Source organism: Poecile atricapillus, chromosome 4 (assembly GCF_030490865.1).
Source record: "Poecile atricapillus isolate bPoeAtr1 chromosome 4, bPoeAtr1.hap1, whole genome shotgun sequence".
Classification (NCBI taxonomy): domain Eukaryota; kingdom Metazoa; phylum Chordata; class Aves; order Passeriformes; family Paridae; genus Poecile; species Poecile atricapillus.
In genome coordinates, this window is record NC_081252.1 from 46,714,965 (window position 1) to 46,733,301 (window position 18,337).

The window sequence follows — 18,337 nt, forward strand, 5'->3', positions numbered from 1 at the left end:
TAAAGCAAGGAAGGGGGTTTCACACAGCAGAAGACTCTTATCATTTTTTATGTTTTTAGAGTTGTCACGGTCATTTGGTGTACAAAGGCTCTGCTTGCAGGAGTGGGTAGGGATAAGCTGGGTCTTACACTGCTAGAAACCCTTGGCTTTTAATAGATGTCTTGCCTTGGACTCATTTTGATTCCAAAGGGTGCTTTTGTTTCTCTTGCCTTTACCATTTCAGGTCAGAATGTGATCAGTGTTTATGGTTGTTGTCTCCCTGTGTGTAATCTGTCTCAGGCCATAACCCAAGTATGACATAGGAGTACAGCAAGTCTGAACTGATGGTGAAGCTTTCCAGATTGTTGCAGTAAACTGCATGAACAGTGTTTCAAACAATATTTGAAAATATTATGTGGTTGTGAATCTTGACTGTTACATACTCCTACCAAGAAGGACAGTCCTTTACACACTCTGCCAGTCCCTGAGAAGAAGACTGACCTATACATAAACATCCTCTCTTCTTTTTAATGCCCCAGCACAGCAGAAGAGCATTGAAGAGTTGTAAGTGGCCTGGCTTGCAGGACTCACTCCTTGTCTTATACCACAGGACTACCAATCTTACTTTTACGCAACAAGCTTGCTCTACTTTAACAACATGACCATGTTCCCTAAATTCCATTACAATGTGAGGAGTGGGGAGGGTGAACTGGTGAACATGACTCTTTTCTCACTCTAACTTCAACCAGATGTAATTGTTGTCCTCTTGCATTCTGTCCCCAGGTGAGGGGGCATCTACGCTCTCTGGGGAGGACTGTTTGCCTTGCTCAGGATAGAGGGACTCTTTCTTCCTGTCTCCAGGGGGAAATGAGGTGCAATGCTATGTTGTGCATAACCTACATCTCTGACCATAGGTAAACAGACCGATTGACTTGCTATCACAGGGCAGTATGGTATTTTTTTTTTAATTAGACTACTTGTAGCTTTCCACTAGATATTAGGAAAAAAAGCATATCCCGTTCATGGGTCTGGCAGAGCTAGACATTTTGTACCTCCTAGAAAAGGCAGTTTTAGGCACCTCAGTAAGTGATGAAACCTAGATCTTGATCTAGATCTTGGCCATCTGCAACAAAGGCGACAGCATCAATGGATAGTACTAATGTTGAATTTTTCCCTGGACCTCAATGTAACTAAAACTGAGACCAGTTTCGATCTATCACGGGAGTAAACACCTGAACAGGACAGGGAAAATTTCACATCTAGTGCTCTGGTCCAGTTACAGCAAATCCTCACACACACAAACACACACACACACACAAACACATACGCCCAGGGATTCCATTCTCCAAACATGCCAAAGAAAAGTAAGGATACAGCTCGATACTCTGTTAAGAAGTTAATTGTATAAATTACACCCCATTTACTGCACATGTCAGAAATCCTTCCTGGATTATTCCTTAGTACTCTGGGATGCATTGAAACACCTTAGCTAGTCTCACATATTTCACCTTTTAAGATCTAAACAAGATCATGCCGTGTCACAACATAATTTCATGAAGCTGTGACGGCAAAAAGACTATTTTTATCTTTGCCAAATTAGAGTTGGGATTTCCAGAAGCAGTAGCCATCACTTCAGCAAAATAAAGCTTAATTGGGAAAAAATATCTTGTACTGCACCTAGACTATAAGAAAAGCACTGATGTACACCAACAGTATGCTGTGGAAAAACAGCCTGAAAACAGGTGATGCATACTGAAATGTTCCCTTTCCTTTTCTCTCAGGATCAGAACATGGAGAGATCAGCACTTTCAACTCCTACTCACTTACCTACTGTGACAGGACAAAAGCCAACAGATGTTGCCAGCACAAAGCACTCAAAAATCATTAGTCAGGCTCCAAAACTCACAACAATGGCTTTAGATGCAGAATTTTAAAGAAATATAGGTGTGCTCTTCTTTTGTTCTGCCTTTCAAATTTTTAAACCTTTACAATCAGGTTTTATGTCTGCTTATATTCATGGGGGACAGGCATTCTAGTTTGCATTGTATTTTTTCAGTGGAAGCTAAAAATTTCACATCATTCATTCCTTCAAGTTACTTAAGATTTAAAAAAAAAGACAAGCAGCATTAGGATGGTGAATGCTGCCATCTCTGGCTGCTGTTTTTCAAAACAGTTTCTATACTGTGTTACGGGTTAGAAAGCTTATTTACCTTATGTCAAAAAGGAGGTGATGATTGTAAACCTGTTTTGTCCTGCTTGTGCTGCTTTTAGAAAATATAAGATAAAAAGCTGGGCAAACCAGCCTTACTAGATGAATGACAGGCAATATTTAAAAAATAAATTAATTACAAGATAGTCCTGATGAGGGCAATGACTAGGACGTTCTACATTTTCCTTTCATCTCAAACTGCCTCATAATCTAATAAATATTGTCAACATTTGGAGGCTCTCTGGATGAATAAACAAGTAAAACAGCCTGAGTCAGACCACCAAAAATGAACAAGAGTTAAGTGTATTTATTTATATATTTACAAATATAAAAATATTTGGCCCAAGGGGGGGGAAAAACCCAAAAGTGGATCCATAGTAACTTAGATTTTACACATTTACAAAGAAGTGAGCAGACAAGAATAATGAATAGTTCAGAATTCCCTCCAGAGCAAAAAGTTTTTCTGTGTTTACCTAGACTATACCTATTCTTTATGCAATGGTCTACAGGTCTCACTTTCACCTCCAAAATTCTTAGGTCCACACAAAAGCTTTTTTAACAAGATATTCACTGCCACTGCATTAGTAAAAATTTCATTTTTCTGGAAGAGCATTTGTATTCAGGACAAATTACACAGAATTGGAAGCTATGGAGGATAAAAGAAGAAAATCACTTCTAATAGCTCTTCAAATTCAAATGGGTAATGCAAACAATCATAGCAGGTATATGCTCCAGTTCTGTTAGGAAAAAGAAAATGCTGAAAGAGACAATATGGCAATCCTAGGGGAGAGGAAACATAATTTACAAAGAGAAAGGGTACAGTTTTATGGCCACGAGGACAGCAGCACTGAAAATGAACAGCCTGCCACAGGTTCATTCTTCTTTTAAGTCCTGCCAATCCATATCTCCATGAAAAATTTAAAGGACACCCATGCAGTCTCAGAGGAAATAGAGTAAGAAAAAATATATAGTAAGAAAAAATATAGGAAGTCACATATTATTGTGGGTTTGGAGGGTTTATCCTTGGTATGTCCCTTCTCAGAAGAAATGCTGTGAAGGCGAGTAAAACCTGCCCAACTAGTCACAACTACCTGTTTATTCCCTACCAAATCACAAAGTAACAAAGAGGAAGAAAACATTTTTAAAACACTGAATTAAATAAATTTTTAAAAGGCACTAGTTAGAAACTGTATTTAAAGTAAACTTGATTATAGGCTAACAAAGAACAACCACAACAGTGCTACATATACATGTAATAGAAAATCTTTCCTCATGGATCCTATGGCTTTCCTAATGAGATACAAACTCAGCCACATATAACAAGGGAAATAAGGTTCACTGGCAGCAAAAAAAAGTGTGTCCCAGAGAGAGAAAAGTCTGCATATGAACACATAGCACAAAGCAGATAACTTGCCACAAAAATTCTGTTGTGTTTAATTTATACTCTGCATTTTAGTCTGGATTTTCCATACATTATTAGTGAATAAGAAAAGGCATTTTCAACTACATTTGCCTCAAACAAGCCAGCTATTTGTCAGGAAATGTCAAAAATCATATGCTCAACTTACAGAATCAGATTTCCATCCCATAAAAAATGAAATTACAGTACATAGAAATAGGTTGCTTTTTTGAGCACTGGAAGTAACGCAGTTTGATTTTTCACTCATTAGTGCCCTCGATTTACTAGGAGTTTTTTCTCCTGGACTCATTTCTGCATGAGTGTTCTCTCCAATCTCTAGTAAGATGGGAATTTATACTGCAACCCTTCCCCTCATCAGGGAAGTTACAGGTCTTTTTCCTACTTATCTAACAACAGATTGAGAACTCATCAGATTTCAATCATTGTTGTGATTGTGCCTGTTAAAAAGGTACAAATATGGCCAGTTTAAAAAAGGTACTGGTAAAGAAACAGACTAACAGACAGAGAAACAGAAGTGTTTATATGCATATAAAAATTTTCTTTAGTACATCAGGATAAAATGCAGAGCACTTAGTGAAAAAGAATAACATGCATCATACATAACATCATACATACATACATAACATCATAACATAACATCCCACATGCATCATTTGGGATGACAAGCAGAAACCAGAAGGTCTGGGTTCAAGTAAACACCATAAAGAGTTTGCATCTGCATGAAACCACTGTACATTTGCAGTTACTTTTTCATTTCTCTTTTGCATTCCCTCAGCATCCAGCAGAATGGGATTTTGGTGAGTGCTCACTGACAAACTGTAGAGCAGGATCTCAGTGTCTGAAGAAGCAGATATTGAGGGTCTGGCCAGCTAGAAAAACTTCACTACAAAACTTACAAGGCGACAGCAGAAGAAAGTGAGGAAGTTACCAGGCAAAGCAGAAGCAGCTGAGAAGCCAGAACCAACACACACTTTCTGTACCAGAGATACTGAGGACTGGGGGATCTGAGCTGGGGCTCCATCCTGCCCTGACAGGCTGACAAACCCTTCCTATTTCCCAAATACTCCAAGTACTGAACCATAACCTAAGTAATTTTGAGAATATCTATTTACCTGTGCTCAAAGCTAAAAATCTAACACAAACATTTTTCAGTTCAAAAAAAGAAAAAACATTATTTCTGGTCACATTTAAGATTTGGAAGTTATAATTAAACCATTTTTCAGCATACAGTATTAAAAATGCTAAGAATCAAATTAGCTTTTTATTTACATCTGTCATGCCACTGTGGTATGCACCATCATGTCCTGGGGATACTTCAACACTGGCACAACTGCTGCTGAACATTATGACAAACCACCACAACATTCCAGAGTATGTACTTTGTCCCACTGGGGAAAAATTGAAATATAGTTGCTCTGGTTCTAACTCACATCAGATTTCACTCCTTCTGTAAATGAGTAAACAAAATTATATCGATCTTGGCTGTTACATCAGCCAAGAGCTTTGCTATTTCACAAGGTGCCCACACTTACAAACAAAAGAGGGAAAAAAAACATATCATCTGTGAACTTGGCTACCAAGAGAGCTACTTCAAGCTTCTCTGGTTTGGGGAGGTATTTTAATATTTCCTAGTAATAACTAAACATGGTGGAAGAAAACTCCAAAGCACCCAAGTTTGGGTTCAGGCTCTTATGGCACTAGACTATGTCCATAGATGCTCAATCTCAGCCCTTCACTTCCATCAGTCCTGAGTTTCTATTACATTTTTGTAATGACTCCCTTCAAACTTGAATGATGAAAGTGCACATTTTGCAAATGACACCTCAGCCAATCTGCCCCATCTGCATGAAAGACGGCAAATGATTTCACTCTTTAGGCATTCAAAATAAAATGCACATGCGGCAAATTCTAAGCTGGCAGGAAAATCCAGCCATTAAAAAAGTGATTTGTTTTCTAGAATTGCAAACACAAAAGCTCCGTTTATTCCCAATGCCATAAAGAAAATGTACTGTTATATTTTTTTTAAACAACCACAACCCAGACATATTGGAAATGTTTTAATTTCAAAAATACTAACTGGTAAATTAGAGTCTAAATAGCTTTTCTAAAGTGGTACCACTTTAGATACAGTTTTCAGATTGATTTCATCACTTTGCCCTGCAGGAAAAGGTTTTATCATATTCTGCATAAACTGTAATGATGCCTATTTGTTGCTGGTGTCACTAAACTTAAGAAGAAACCTAGGATATGTGAATTTTAAATACAATTATACTCATTAACAAGAAAATGTATCGTACATTAAGGGAGCCTGAAAAAAAAAATCTACATTTCTATTAAAGTAAGATATTTATTGTCTCTGCCATTCTGTCTTTCCTATTTTCTCTTCATAAAACAGAAGAAGGGAAACAGAACAACAAATTAAGAAAATAGCAAACATAATTGATATAGCACCATCCTAAGAAAGCTTGCAACCACAATCAACTTTACACTAAATGAGCTGCTTAATTGGACTCACCAGGACTATTCCCTACACAAAATGTAAGAACAAGCATAATTCTTTCCAGAATGATGATTATGTAAGGGTCATCTGTAAGGAAAATAAAACTACCTCCTTTTTTCCCCAAAAAACTTCTTAATCTGCATTTATTTTTGTGGCTACAGCAACATCTGGTGGACAAATAGCAAAATGCAAATCTAGCATATGATAAAAATATATCTATTTTAAAATACAAATTACCTTCATTGCTCTTGCTTTTTTTAAAGTTAAAAAGAAAAAAAAAATCACAACAAAAATCTGGTTTAGATAATCCTGCTTAGATAATTCTTAATAATTTTAAAGTTATTATATCTCTTATAAATGCTTTTTATTCTTACCTTTTCCTCCCTCATTTGACCTCTTAGGTAAGTGCTTGCATACTATGAATTCCTGGTCATAGTCTATCAGAGAACATAGGCCCACTTTGATAAAAATGTACAAATACCCCAGAAATACTAAGGTTGCACAGTTAAGCAGTCAAAAAATTAGAACCTATCATAAATAAAGTTGTAAAGTTCTAGTTAAGAGAACAAAACTAACTCCTGTAGGTTTTCTCTCGACAGAATCAAAGACTTAAAAGAACTCAGATCCCCAAAATATCTACTGAAGGGCAAGTTAGCCTGCTAGGGGGGCTGACAGACATTCTTCCCTGCTTCACTCATCTCTATGCTTTGTTCTGACTTTAATGTAATTGCTCTCTCCTCTTTCATATTCCTTTTACTAAAATATCTGCCTTATATCTGTTTAGAACCAGCAAAAAACATATTTAATGCTAAGAGTCAAATACAGGTATAACTGTATTTGTTAAAATTGCTCACTGCTGAAGTTGGCTTGAAGTGAATCCCAAAGGGCTGGAGACATATGAATATACTGGCTAAAATGACAGCTTCCTCCTCCAAGTGAAAGAGGAGCCAACAAGGAGAGGTGCAATGCTGGATCTTGTTCTCACCAATAAGGAGGGGCTGCTGGGGAATGTGAAGCACAAGGGCAGCTTTGGCTGCAGTGACCATGAAATGGTGGAGTTCAAGATCCTTAAGGAGGGTGAACAGTAAGCTGGCTTCGCCAGACTTCAGACAAGAGGATTTCCATCTCTTCTCTTGGACCTGCTTGGATCTGTGGTCTCTCTGTGGAAGAGTACCACAGGATACAGCCCCAGAGGGAAGAGGCACCCAAGTAAGATGGTTAATAGCCAAGGATCACCTCCTCTAAGCTTAGGAGCAATGCATCCCAACAATGAGGAAGTTGGGAAAAAATGTCAGGATGCCTGCCTGGATAAGCAGCTCCTGGACAAAGTGAAACATAAAAGAGAACCCCACAGAGGGTAGGAAGCAGCATATCCAACACTAGCAGGAAAGCAGCATATCCAACACACAACCACACACAAAAAGTATTCTGAATTTACATAGACCAGCACCTCAATTGAGGTGTTGCTTTTGCTGACAAACCTAACGCCCCCAAAGGTCCAAAATGGGGGGCTTGCCAAAACCTCCCTGAAGTTCATTACTGTTGTTTTCATTTTACATGGCAAGTGTAACTTCTCCAGCTTCACAAATAACAATATGAGGTAGTGTCATCTTAGGCACACAGAGAAAAATTCAAAGTACTTTGGTGAGAAGAGGCAGAGCACTGGATCCAACCAAAGCATCTGTGGAAGACACCTGCAGTCATCCACCAACTCCAGGGTCATTCACTGGGACATTGTGCACACCAAGCTTTATCAACTGGTCATGCTTTCAGTGACTTTAAAAGCCTTGACACAAACATGTACGAGACTTTCATTTCTTACTTGTAGAAGATACCTCTGAGGTGCTGAAAACTTGCAAGCATAGATAGGAAATTTACTTGGAAACCAAAAAGAAGCAATCCAATGTAAGCATCTCTCTACCTGTACGTAAGACAGGTACAACAAGCCTTGAGAGGGATAGTATTTTTCATTTAACCAGGCTAGATAGTCAACAGGCAACTTTTGGGGCATGAAGCTCCCCTTCTCATGAGTGTGAAGTAGGAACAAGACTTTTGAAGATTAAACACAAATTACTACTGTAACTGGGATTCTAATCACACATGTGCTAGTAAGGCTGTTCCCTAAATAGTATTGGTACCTGTCTAGAAGGCACTAGGTTAATATGAGAAAATGATTGTTATATGCTAAGGAGGAAGTCTGAGGTAGATTTTATTCTGTGGAATACCAAGTGGCTAGCAGGATGGGCAAAAAATTGTCATACTTCATTCCACCCCTAGCATTCCCCCCCTAGCATGGTAGGCTTGGCTGACTTGCGAGCTGCATTTCCCCAGCTGGTCTTAGGCATCCCTAAGATCTCACTCCTTCACCAGCACATCCAGGTGTCCAACTCCGCGTAACCCTGCCAGAGGCGAGGCCTGCTGCCCCCGCGTCCGAGGGCTCTGCTGATGTCCGTGGCACGTGTTTTACAATAAACACGGACACAGAGGCTGTAGAAGCTGAGGGCTCTTCACTCCTTAGCGCTCTTTGCCTGCAGTCCGGCAAAGCGCAGGCACTGCACCCGTGGAGTCAAGCCAGACTTCGCAGGGAAACGTGCCCAGGGACGAGCTGATTAAACCTAATTTTAAACTTTCTTGTTTTATTTTCCCGCTCAAATTCTGAGCCGCACACCCTGCTCGTGCGCCGCCGGAAGCACGGCGCGGCCGGCACGCCCAGAGCCGGGCGGAGGCAGGGCCGCGGCTTCAGGGCTTCCGCCCGGCCGGGGCGGGCCCGGCTGCGTCTGCCCGCCTTCCCGGATCCCGACATGGCGGAGTACTCCTGCGTCAAATCCACCAAGCTCGTCCTCAAAGGGTCCAAAGAGAAGAGGTGAGGAGTGGGCTGCCCGCCGCGCCGCCCCTGCCCCGCGCTGCGGCAGCCGCAGCGGCCGGCGCCCGCACGGGGCCGGTGGCGGTGCCGGTGCCGGAGGCTGGGTAGGGATGAGGCCGGGATGAGGCCGGGCCGGCCCTTCCCTTGCCTTCCCTTCCCTCCGGCCGGGGACAGCCCGGGCTCGCCGGCGGGGCAGGGGCCGGGCTGGCAGCCGCTGGCTCCCGGCCGGGGTCAGGGACCCGCTCCCGCAGGGCCCGGGCGTGAGGCCGTGCGGGACAAGGGCTGGGTCGGCGGCTCGTCCTCACCTCTGCATCTCCCCTTGCAGCAAGAAAAAGCACAAGGAAAAGAAAAGGAAAAGGGAAGAGGATGCGGCAGAGCAGCTGGATATTGTTGGTGAGCTGCTTTCCAGGATTTACCTGACGGTGTGGAAACTGGAGGGGACGTGGCAGAAGCTAAAGAGGTCGCTACAGGACATTGTAAAGCAATGTAAAGCATATAACCCCTGCAGAGATATATAACTGTTTCTCACAACATATTATTTGTACTTTGGGATCTTCCTAGATTCCAGACGGAACTTGTGACACCGATGGGATGGATTCAGATTTTTATAAGTAATTAAAAAAAAAAGAAAAAAAGTGTTACTGTCTTAATGAGGTAGGAAATATTTATAAGACAGTACCCAAGGAGAAAATTTTACTGTTCAAAAAATGTAAAAGTCACAATTCTAAGTTGTGCACGTGGGAAGGGCTACCTTTAACTTTGGTAAAATTCTGTAGGAGTCAACTGTTTAAACCCAGGTTGATTTGAACAACTGAGGTCTAAGGATTACAACTCACATATATAACAGCAAGATGAAATAATATCTCTGTTTCTCTTATGCCAGAGAATCTAATAAATGGGTACGACTCCAAAACTTCAGGAGACAGATCCAAAGGGAAAAAAAAAATTTTCTTGTGACGTGTATCTTTGCTGCATCAGCCAAATGAATCAGCTTGGTCTGTGGACTAACACAAAGAAGGGATAAAGCACAGGAGCTTGTAACTAGGGATAGCAGGATAGCAGGTAGAAGAGCAGGATTTCCTGAAGCAGCAGCATTAGCAACACCATTAGATTGGCTCTGAACTATAAAATAATGCACAAAGATTGTGAGATAGCTATAGCAATTTTATCTTTTGAATTTAAAATATCAGAGAATACACAAATATTATTTCTTGTGCTACTATAATCAGAAATTGTGATTACTCTAATAAACTATCATGGTTTTGTATTACAGGAAACTGGTGGGCTGTCAGTAATTTTGGTGAAATTACAGGAACTATAGCTATAGAAATGGATAAAGGAGCTTACATCCATGCCCTCGACAATGGCTTGTTTACACTTGGAGCACCACATAAAGGTTTGTTCCAGGAAATTTGAAAATAGTAGAGTTGTAATAATGAAGTGCCTAAAAGCATAGAACTAGCATCACTTCAAGGCAAGCAGTGCTAAAACCAGTTTACTACAAAAAATGTAATAATTCTAGCTGAAGCATGCAGATGACTTAAACCAAATGCAGTACGGATACCAATCAGTTTCACTAATCTAGTTTCATGATGGCTTATGTGTACAATAAATTGAACTGCACTGGAAATGATTACCTGTTAAAGGCCATACCACTTGCTGGATAAAAAGCAGTATAATTTTTATTAAAACCTATAAAATGTTTATGGCATCACTTGAAGAGTGAAATTCAAGGTTGATGAATTTTAATGCTTTTTGCTGCATCCTTGTCTTAATAGACTTGTTTAGTCACTGCACAGGAGGACTACTAATGTGCTGCGTTAATTAAGTTGTTAGTTTAATTTGAGAGCCATGACTCTGACATGGGCTGTTCCAGAACCTGACAAGTGTGTGTGTTGCATCTCCAGAGTGAGATCAGAGCAGCAGTGGCCATATTCTTCTGCTTTGGTTTTGAGGGATGGAGAAGCTAGTATCTTTTAGGATACTGAGTTGAATTACCATAGCTGAACCATAATGCATTCTGTTATGAAAGAAGTAATATTACAAGGAGATTAAGGTTTTCAAAGCCACCAGAGTGTTGCAAAACATTCTCAATTATAATTTTTTTTTTAAATGAAGGTCATCTTTATTTTGTGTCTTGTTTTAAGCACTGTAAATATATAAATATATGTACATAAACGAGCACCTGCATTGCTTTTTTAAAAGTGAATGGTCAAAAAGGAATTTTTAATGAAATAAACACTTTTCATAGTATTTAGAAATGGTCAATGTTTAATTTTTTTTGATACTGCAGTATTAATAGGCTAATATATTTTATGCCTATACTTCATACTTAACTAATGGAAAATCCATTCCTCAGGTGATGAAGGCCCTAGTCCTCCTGAGCAGTTTACAGCAGTAAAGTTGTCTGATACAAGGTAATTAACATTTCAAGTTTTGATACTTGTTAACTGTGGGTTTTGTGAGAGGGCATTTTAATACTCTCTTGAAATACATGGTCTACTACTTAAAGTGTCTGTGATATGGAAGATATTGTGAATTGCATGAATCAAAAACACTCATTATTTTCATACATTTTCTCTTTGAGGATTGCTCTCAAGTCTGGTTATGGCAAGTATCTTGGTATAAATTCAGATGGACTTGTTGTTGGACGTTCCGATGCAATAGGATCAAGAGAGCAGTGGGAGCCTGTTTTCCAAGATGTAAGCTGTTTGGGATAGTTTATTTGATGTTGCTAGTGTTTAACTATATTTTGCATTAATCTATGTGGTTTTTGTCTATGAAATAAAAGCCTTTTGCAATCTCATATTGTAACTTATGATTTTCCAATGCATTTACTGTAATTGAAAGTTTTTTAAATGCTTCAATAGCTGCATGTTGGGAGCTATAAACATCTTAAAAATGAAGGAGTCAGCAAGTCTGCTGGATAGCTATTGAAGTATCCATACATAAAAGAATTAAACCCATTTAGAGAGACTTTTGGTGTATTGTAGAAGATAAATGTTACATATCAAGGATTATATACAATCTCATTATAATTCCAATGTGTGATATTGTTTCTGCAGAAGAAAATGGCGTTACTAGCAGCAAACAGCCGTTTTATTAGATGTAATGAAGAGGGGGACATAGAAGCCAAAAGCAAAACTGCAGGGGAAGAAGAAATGATAAAGGTAATCTATGACTTCTACAATTAATACAGAATTGGCAGGAATACTCAAACAAATAGGTGTCTGTGTACTGTGATTTTCTGTTAATACAGTTATAATTGCTTCCTATAAGCTGTCAAGTGATCTGGCCGCAAGAAAGGTAAATGAGTTCCAAGGCTGCATAAATTCTCAGTGCTTCCTATAGAGAGATAAGAAGATACTTTACCACTCACGAGGATAAAAAAGTCTGTGTGATCTTCCAGGTAGTTCTAAACAGCTTGGGACAGAAGAGAGGAGTTTTGGCCAAATCAGGGACAGAAAAGGGTTTACCAGAATGATCCAGAAGGGGAGATCTTATAAGAGAATTTAAGAAGACTATCTTGACTTTATCTGAACATGGAAAATACATGTGTCTCTCCAAGTAGAGACAGGTGTCTTAACCAGTCAGAACAATAGTATTTCAAAGTCAATCTCTGAATTGTCCCTGCCAGAATTAAGAAACGTAGTAGTGTTCCTTTGAGATTAAGGCAATTATGTCTTACTGTAGTATCAAGGATTGCACTTTACATTTCCCATATTTCATGCAGCTCTTACTTTTGCAGTTGTCTCTGGTTAACCAGTTTGAAAACTGTGAACCTGAAAAGTCACTGTGACTCTCATTCTGTTGTGAAGGATATGTAGTCATTTTTAACCTGTAACTTACGGTTTTTAAAATACAAGTGTTTTCTATTGTGTTTTGGTTGTTTTTTTCTTTTTTCTTTCAATTATTAGATTCGTAGTTGTGCTGAAAGAGAAGCTAAGAAGAAAGATGAAGTTCCACAAGAAGACAAAGGAAACGTTAAACAGTGTGAAATCAATTACGTGTATGTACTTTAGAGCGTTTTTTGTTTCTAAATGGGGCCGTCTTTGGTGGAAGGGCCCAACCCCCATGCAGCCTTTCACTCACTTCTCATTAGCAGGTCAGGGGAAGAAAACAGGATGAGAAGGCTCTTTGGTTGAGATGGAGAGATGATGTCCCAGATACTGTCCCTGGGATAACTGTGGAAAAATTAGTTACATTTGTTTCCTTTTAAATGGGTGTAGATACTGAGAGACAAAAATTAAAAACACCACTTTCCTTCTCCCATCTCCCAAGCTCAGCTTCTCTCCTGACTCTTCTACCTCCTCCTTCAGGTCAGATGGGCTATTGGTCAATACACAGTGGGTTTTTTCACCCATTCCCTTCCTCTCCCATGTTTCCCCTGCTCCGGTATGGTCATATTCATGGGCTGGAAGGTAATATTTGATACAGTGCCTAAAGCATCTCCTTTCTCTCCTCTGTGCTAGATGTTCACACTGCCATTTTGCACTTTTAAGGTTTTTTTTTCCCTTCTCTGCCTATGTGCCATTTTGCCTTATCCTAAATATGTTTTCTTAGGGGTGCCACCAGCTTTGCTGGTAGATTTGGCTGTGTCCTGTAGTGGATATCTTCAGAGACAGCTCTGTCCAGCACGGGGCAGAGAGAAAACGCCTGCAGCTTCCCTACAGTCAGCACCTTGCACCTACCTCCAGTACACTTTTGCTCCCTGATTTCTTATGCTAGTAGTTGAAGAAAGGGTTCTTTAGAATTTGTAACCACTTCATGCTAGTCACATAGGGACTCATTCCTACTTAGACTGACAAAAAAATAAAACCCAAATAGTTTTCACCTACAGAATCCTTAGTGCAACTTTAGTACTGGGATGGTTTTCTGGATTTTATTAGGTCAGTTATCTTCTGTTTTAATAGCAGCTAAGATTCTTACCACAGCTGTTGTGTTGGAAAACAAAATTTTAAAAAATTTTCACTTTTTTACTAATTTTCTTCCCCCTTACAGGAAGAAATTCCAAAGTTTTCAAGACAAAAAGCTTAAAATAAGCAAAGAAGATACAAAAGCCCTTAGAAAAGCCAGGAAAGAAGGCACTTTTCATGAAATGCTACTTGACAGGTACTTTAAAGTGCTAGAAATAATGTATTGATTAAAAAACTACTGGGAGATGCAATTACAGTAAAACCTGGGGTACAAAAGAGGGCTAGATTTTCGGGAGACAGGCTCCTGAGCATTTTTCCACTGGTGAGTATTGTGCCTGACTCCTGGGGGGGGGCACCTTTTTTTTAATCTAGATTTTATTATTTTATTTTATTATTATTTTTTTTATATCTAGATTTTTCCCTTCTTTACCTGAAGTTTATAGTTTTGAATTTACATGTAAATTATTTCTTTTGGAAATCTTTAACTAGGTTGTTCAATTTGTTTAGTATGGAGTTGTTGAGGGATTAATCTTTTTAATCATGAAAACTGAGCTAATTTTTAACATTTTTTCAATACCTATGGTACTAAAACACTTTGGAAGGCAAAAGTTGCATTTTAAAGAGAAATAGTGTCTATTAAGGACCGTCTTCATGTTACTTAGTGGGAATTTTTTTTTCCCTGAGCTGAGACTAAGGAAACTGTCTTGAATTTTTAAAGCCTTTTATGTCAGTATATAGTATAGATATTTTCATTAATTCAGTGAGTGGATTCTGGTAATTGCAAGTGATGTGAGAACACTCCTGGGCTCTCATAGGTGGTCAGCCTCAGATCACACTGAACCTGAATTCCATTCCTGAGATGAGACTAAATGCAATTATGATGATTTGAAGGGAAAGTCAAGGTTAACTTTAGACACTGCAGTTCTATCTCCTTAGGAAAACAAAGTTAATTAACAAATCCAAAGTGTTGCTAGGCCTTTATATGTACTTTGAACGAAAGTTTAAGAAAAATTGCTTTCAATGCATTCTTTACATTTTGAGGCAGATAAGACACCCAGGTGTAATTGTATTTGGTCTTAATTTAAATCTTATTTCATCCACTCTTCCCATACAGGAGAGCTAAAGTGAAAGCGGATAGGTACTGCAAGTGACACCCAGCTGGTCCATTTTCTTCTGCAACTTCGATGGCAGCAGCAAATTGAAAAAGAGTAAAATATTTTATAATTGTTTTTTATTTAAGGCATTTTTTAAGTATCTTCAGAATTGTATTAAAATTTTCTCAAGTATTAATAACCCAGTTATAAAGTCTTGTTAACTGTATCACTTGTCAATACTTGGCTTGTATTAAGGGAATGGCTCCAACAAAAATTAAAGGTATATCAATTAACAATGGTAAGCTATTTGCCATGTAACTTGAGCCCTGGGAGACAGACTGTACACTGATTTAGTCCAGAAGGAAAGCTCCCTGGCTTTTAGTTTCCTTTAGGACAAAATCTAGAAATAAATAGATGATTGTTGGCAAATGTTCCTGGGTAGAGTGAGGAATTCTTGGATAAAAATGCATAGCTGTGAGGTGTGCTATGGAAGAGAAGGAGGAAAAAAAGTTCTTAATTTTTCTCCAGAGGTCCTTCGTTTGGTCTAGGACTGGGGATTGGGGCTCATTAACTAGTTGTTGTAGGTACCATATCCCTCCCCAGAAATGTAAGTGAATGATGTACAACGAACCATTGGAATATCACAGTCCTGGAAGTGGCTTGCTGCCAAAACTACTGTCAGAAACACGGAGAAAAAGACAGCACTGCAAGGAGCAGGCTGCAGGCCAGAGTAACTATTTATTGGAAGTTCGTTACAGGTGTCATTGATCCACAGTCACTGTGAATCTTAAATACATCTGAAGTGAATAGTGGAAGTAGATTGATATTACAGCATCTGTTTTTCTTTTAGGAATATACTGTTTGAATAAAAACATGCCTGGTAGAACCCACAAAAATGATTACTCAAACACAGATACACCTGGAAGCAGAAATATATGCTCTGGTGGGGAAGGGTGCTGAAAGGACTGCTGAGCAGCAGAATAAGAGCCTGAGAATTACCCGTGAAAGGGAATTGCCCATTTCATATTAGTGTAAATAGGAGATTACAGTGTGGTACAAGGAGCTATAGGTGACAGTAAGGGAAAAGTGGAACTGACAGGCATGTTTGTCACAGAGGGGTGAGTTAATGGAGTAAAAAGTAATGGTAGAGCACATGAAATGAGTCTGTCCCAAGTAGGAGAGGAAGTACTGGAACTGGCAAGGGACTGGCAGTCTTGCAGAGAATAAGGGTGTTTTAGTAGCAATGGGGTTTCCCTGTATGTTGGGACTAATGATACACTAGAGTCTTGAGAAAATGTGTTCTGAGATAGCACAGAAACAGGGATCTGAGGAATTCGCAGGAAATCTAGTCCCAAGAAAATTAAACCAAAGGTATAATAAAACAGTGAATATCAGTGTGTGTATTAACTGTTGCTATGAATAGTCTTTCTGGATGTTTCCCCAATGGAGGTCATGGAGTCATCTTGAAGACACTACATCCTGACAGTAGTGTTAGCACAAGGGGCTTTAATTGAACTGAAACAGAGAAAAAAGGGGGAAGTAATTTGGGCAGCCTCTGCTTGGGGGAGAAGGAATAGATCTGGAGAGTGGTAATACAGTACTGGATAGATGAGTATGAGAGAGCAGAAGGATGGACATAAGTGCTAAATATCAGTGAGACCAACTGCTAACTGTACATCTTAAGAAGCATTTTCCTTCCTAGATTTTTGAAAACTGACAGAAGAAACCTAGACTAAATGGAGGGCCTAAGGTGCTGGTGTGGACCCTGAAGGCAAGTCATAGTGATAGGAATATGGCAGAATAGTCATAGTCAGAGAAGGTGGCTGGTGCTGGTGATTGTAAACCAGAATCCCAAAGAGACCTCAAAAAAGTACACTGTGAAATGTGACAATGGCATCATTTTGTCTTCAGAGTGTTTGGAAAGAGTTTTTAATTTTTCAAAGTCATTGTTTATTTTCTCCTGTTAAAAATGTACTAAAGATGGTAAAGCATCTAGACAGAAATAATAGTCTCTAACAGCTGTCTGCCCCAGATATAAAAGATGAGCAAAAGGGGTTGCAGATGTTCAGAAAATAACAGGACCAACTTAATTAGACTCTTTTTTCCTGTAGCCCATAATAGTATATTCAGATATCTGGAACTAAAGACAGGATTATTGTTTTACATGTATTTGTTTTCAACTGAAAATATTTTCCAGACCCTATGGAAACTGCCTGATCTCCTGTTTTTAAAGAACACTCCCATAAAAATCTCAAGGTTTATCCTGTTACACTGTAATTTTCCTGAGTTTCTAAATCCACAAATTGGTTCTGTATCTTCTTTCAGCAGTGCTTAATATTTTTCTGCCTTCGTCTCTAAAGCTCCGTGCAATTGCCAGCTCTGTTCTGAGCTGGCTCCTTCCTACACTGTTGCATACTGTCCTCCCAAGGCTTTCCCACACTACAGTACATTCTCTGTCCTTTCCTGTTTCTTAATTTTTGCAGTTCCATGTAGCTTTCCAATCAACCTTCTGCCAAGGACTTTGCTTCTTTTTCTTGCCACCCCCGCTTGGTTTTGTAAGACAGTTAATTGCACAGGCAATTAAATCATGATGTAAAGACTGCATCACTTATTTCCTGTGTGCCTAAAAGCACATGACATGTCTTAGGCACTGCACAGAGCACATGAGACAAAAACACAGGCGTCCTGGAAGATTTTGAGTACTTTGAGTACTTTCTCATGGGTCTTTCACCAACTGTTGCCGATGTTCACACTCATCAAGCATTCATTTGCTCACACTAAAATGATAATCCTCATGCTAAAATGACAGTATGCACCTAATTTGGCTGCTGGGTTGTACTTGATCTTACAACAGCCTGGTCTAGTGGAAGGTGGCCATAGCAGGGGTTTGGAACTAGATGATCTTTAAGGTCCCTTCCAACTCAAACCATTAGAACTCAAATCATTCTCCAATTCGATGAAACAGATACAATTTAAATAATAATTAGAAGGCAGGGTGCTTATACACTGATGCATCTCATACCTTGTGTTTCTCATTAGTCTGTCTCCCCAGTCGCCAGCTTCCTGCACTCCTAAGCTGCAAGAAGGAGAAAAATCCTTCCTCAAGAACACGCCTGCCTGGCATCTTTCATTACCACTGATGATCAAAAGACAGGCTGGAAATAAATCCCCATAGCCTGATGTCTATAGAGCAGGTATTTGTTCATTGCAGTGCTGGTGGTGAGGGGGATGTCTCCACCTGACTCACCCACCTTTGTCAGGTGCTGTGGTATATTTACACAGTAAGTATTGCTTGTTTTTACTGTGTCAGTACAACATCATCACATAGGCGCTAGAACTAATTTACATAGTATGAT

The 18,337-nt window shown here is 39.4% G+C and overlaps 1 protein-coding gene across 1 annotated transcript; it reads left to right on the forward strand.

Moving 5' to 3' along the window:
- The first annotated feature begins 8,847 nt into the window (after positions 1-8,847).
- On the forward strand, positions 8,848-15,410 carry FRG1 (FSHD region gene 1). The gene is made up of 9 exons (XM_058837898.1): positions 8,848-8,971; positions 9,297-9,364; positions 10,245-10,367; positions 11,331-11,388; positions 11,559-11,673; positions 12,037-12,141; positions 12,889-12,980; positions 13,973-14,083; positions 15,002-15,410. Exons 1-9 carry the CDS (start codon positions 8,910-8,912, stop codon positions 15,036-15,038), a joined length of 771 nt encoding a protein of 256 aa, XP_058693881.1. The 5' UTR covers positions 8,848-8,909; the 3' UTR covers positions 15,039-15,410.
- The last annotated feature ends 2,927 nt before the right edge of the window (positions 15,411-18,337 follow it).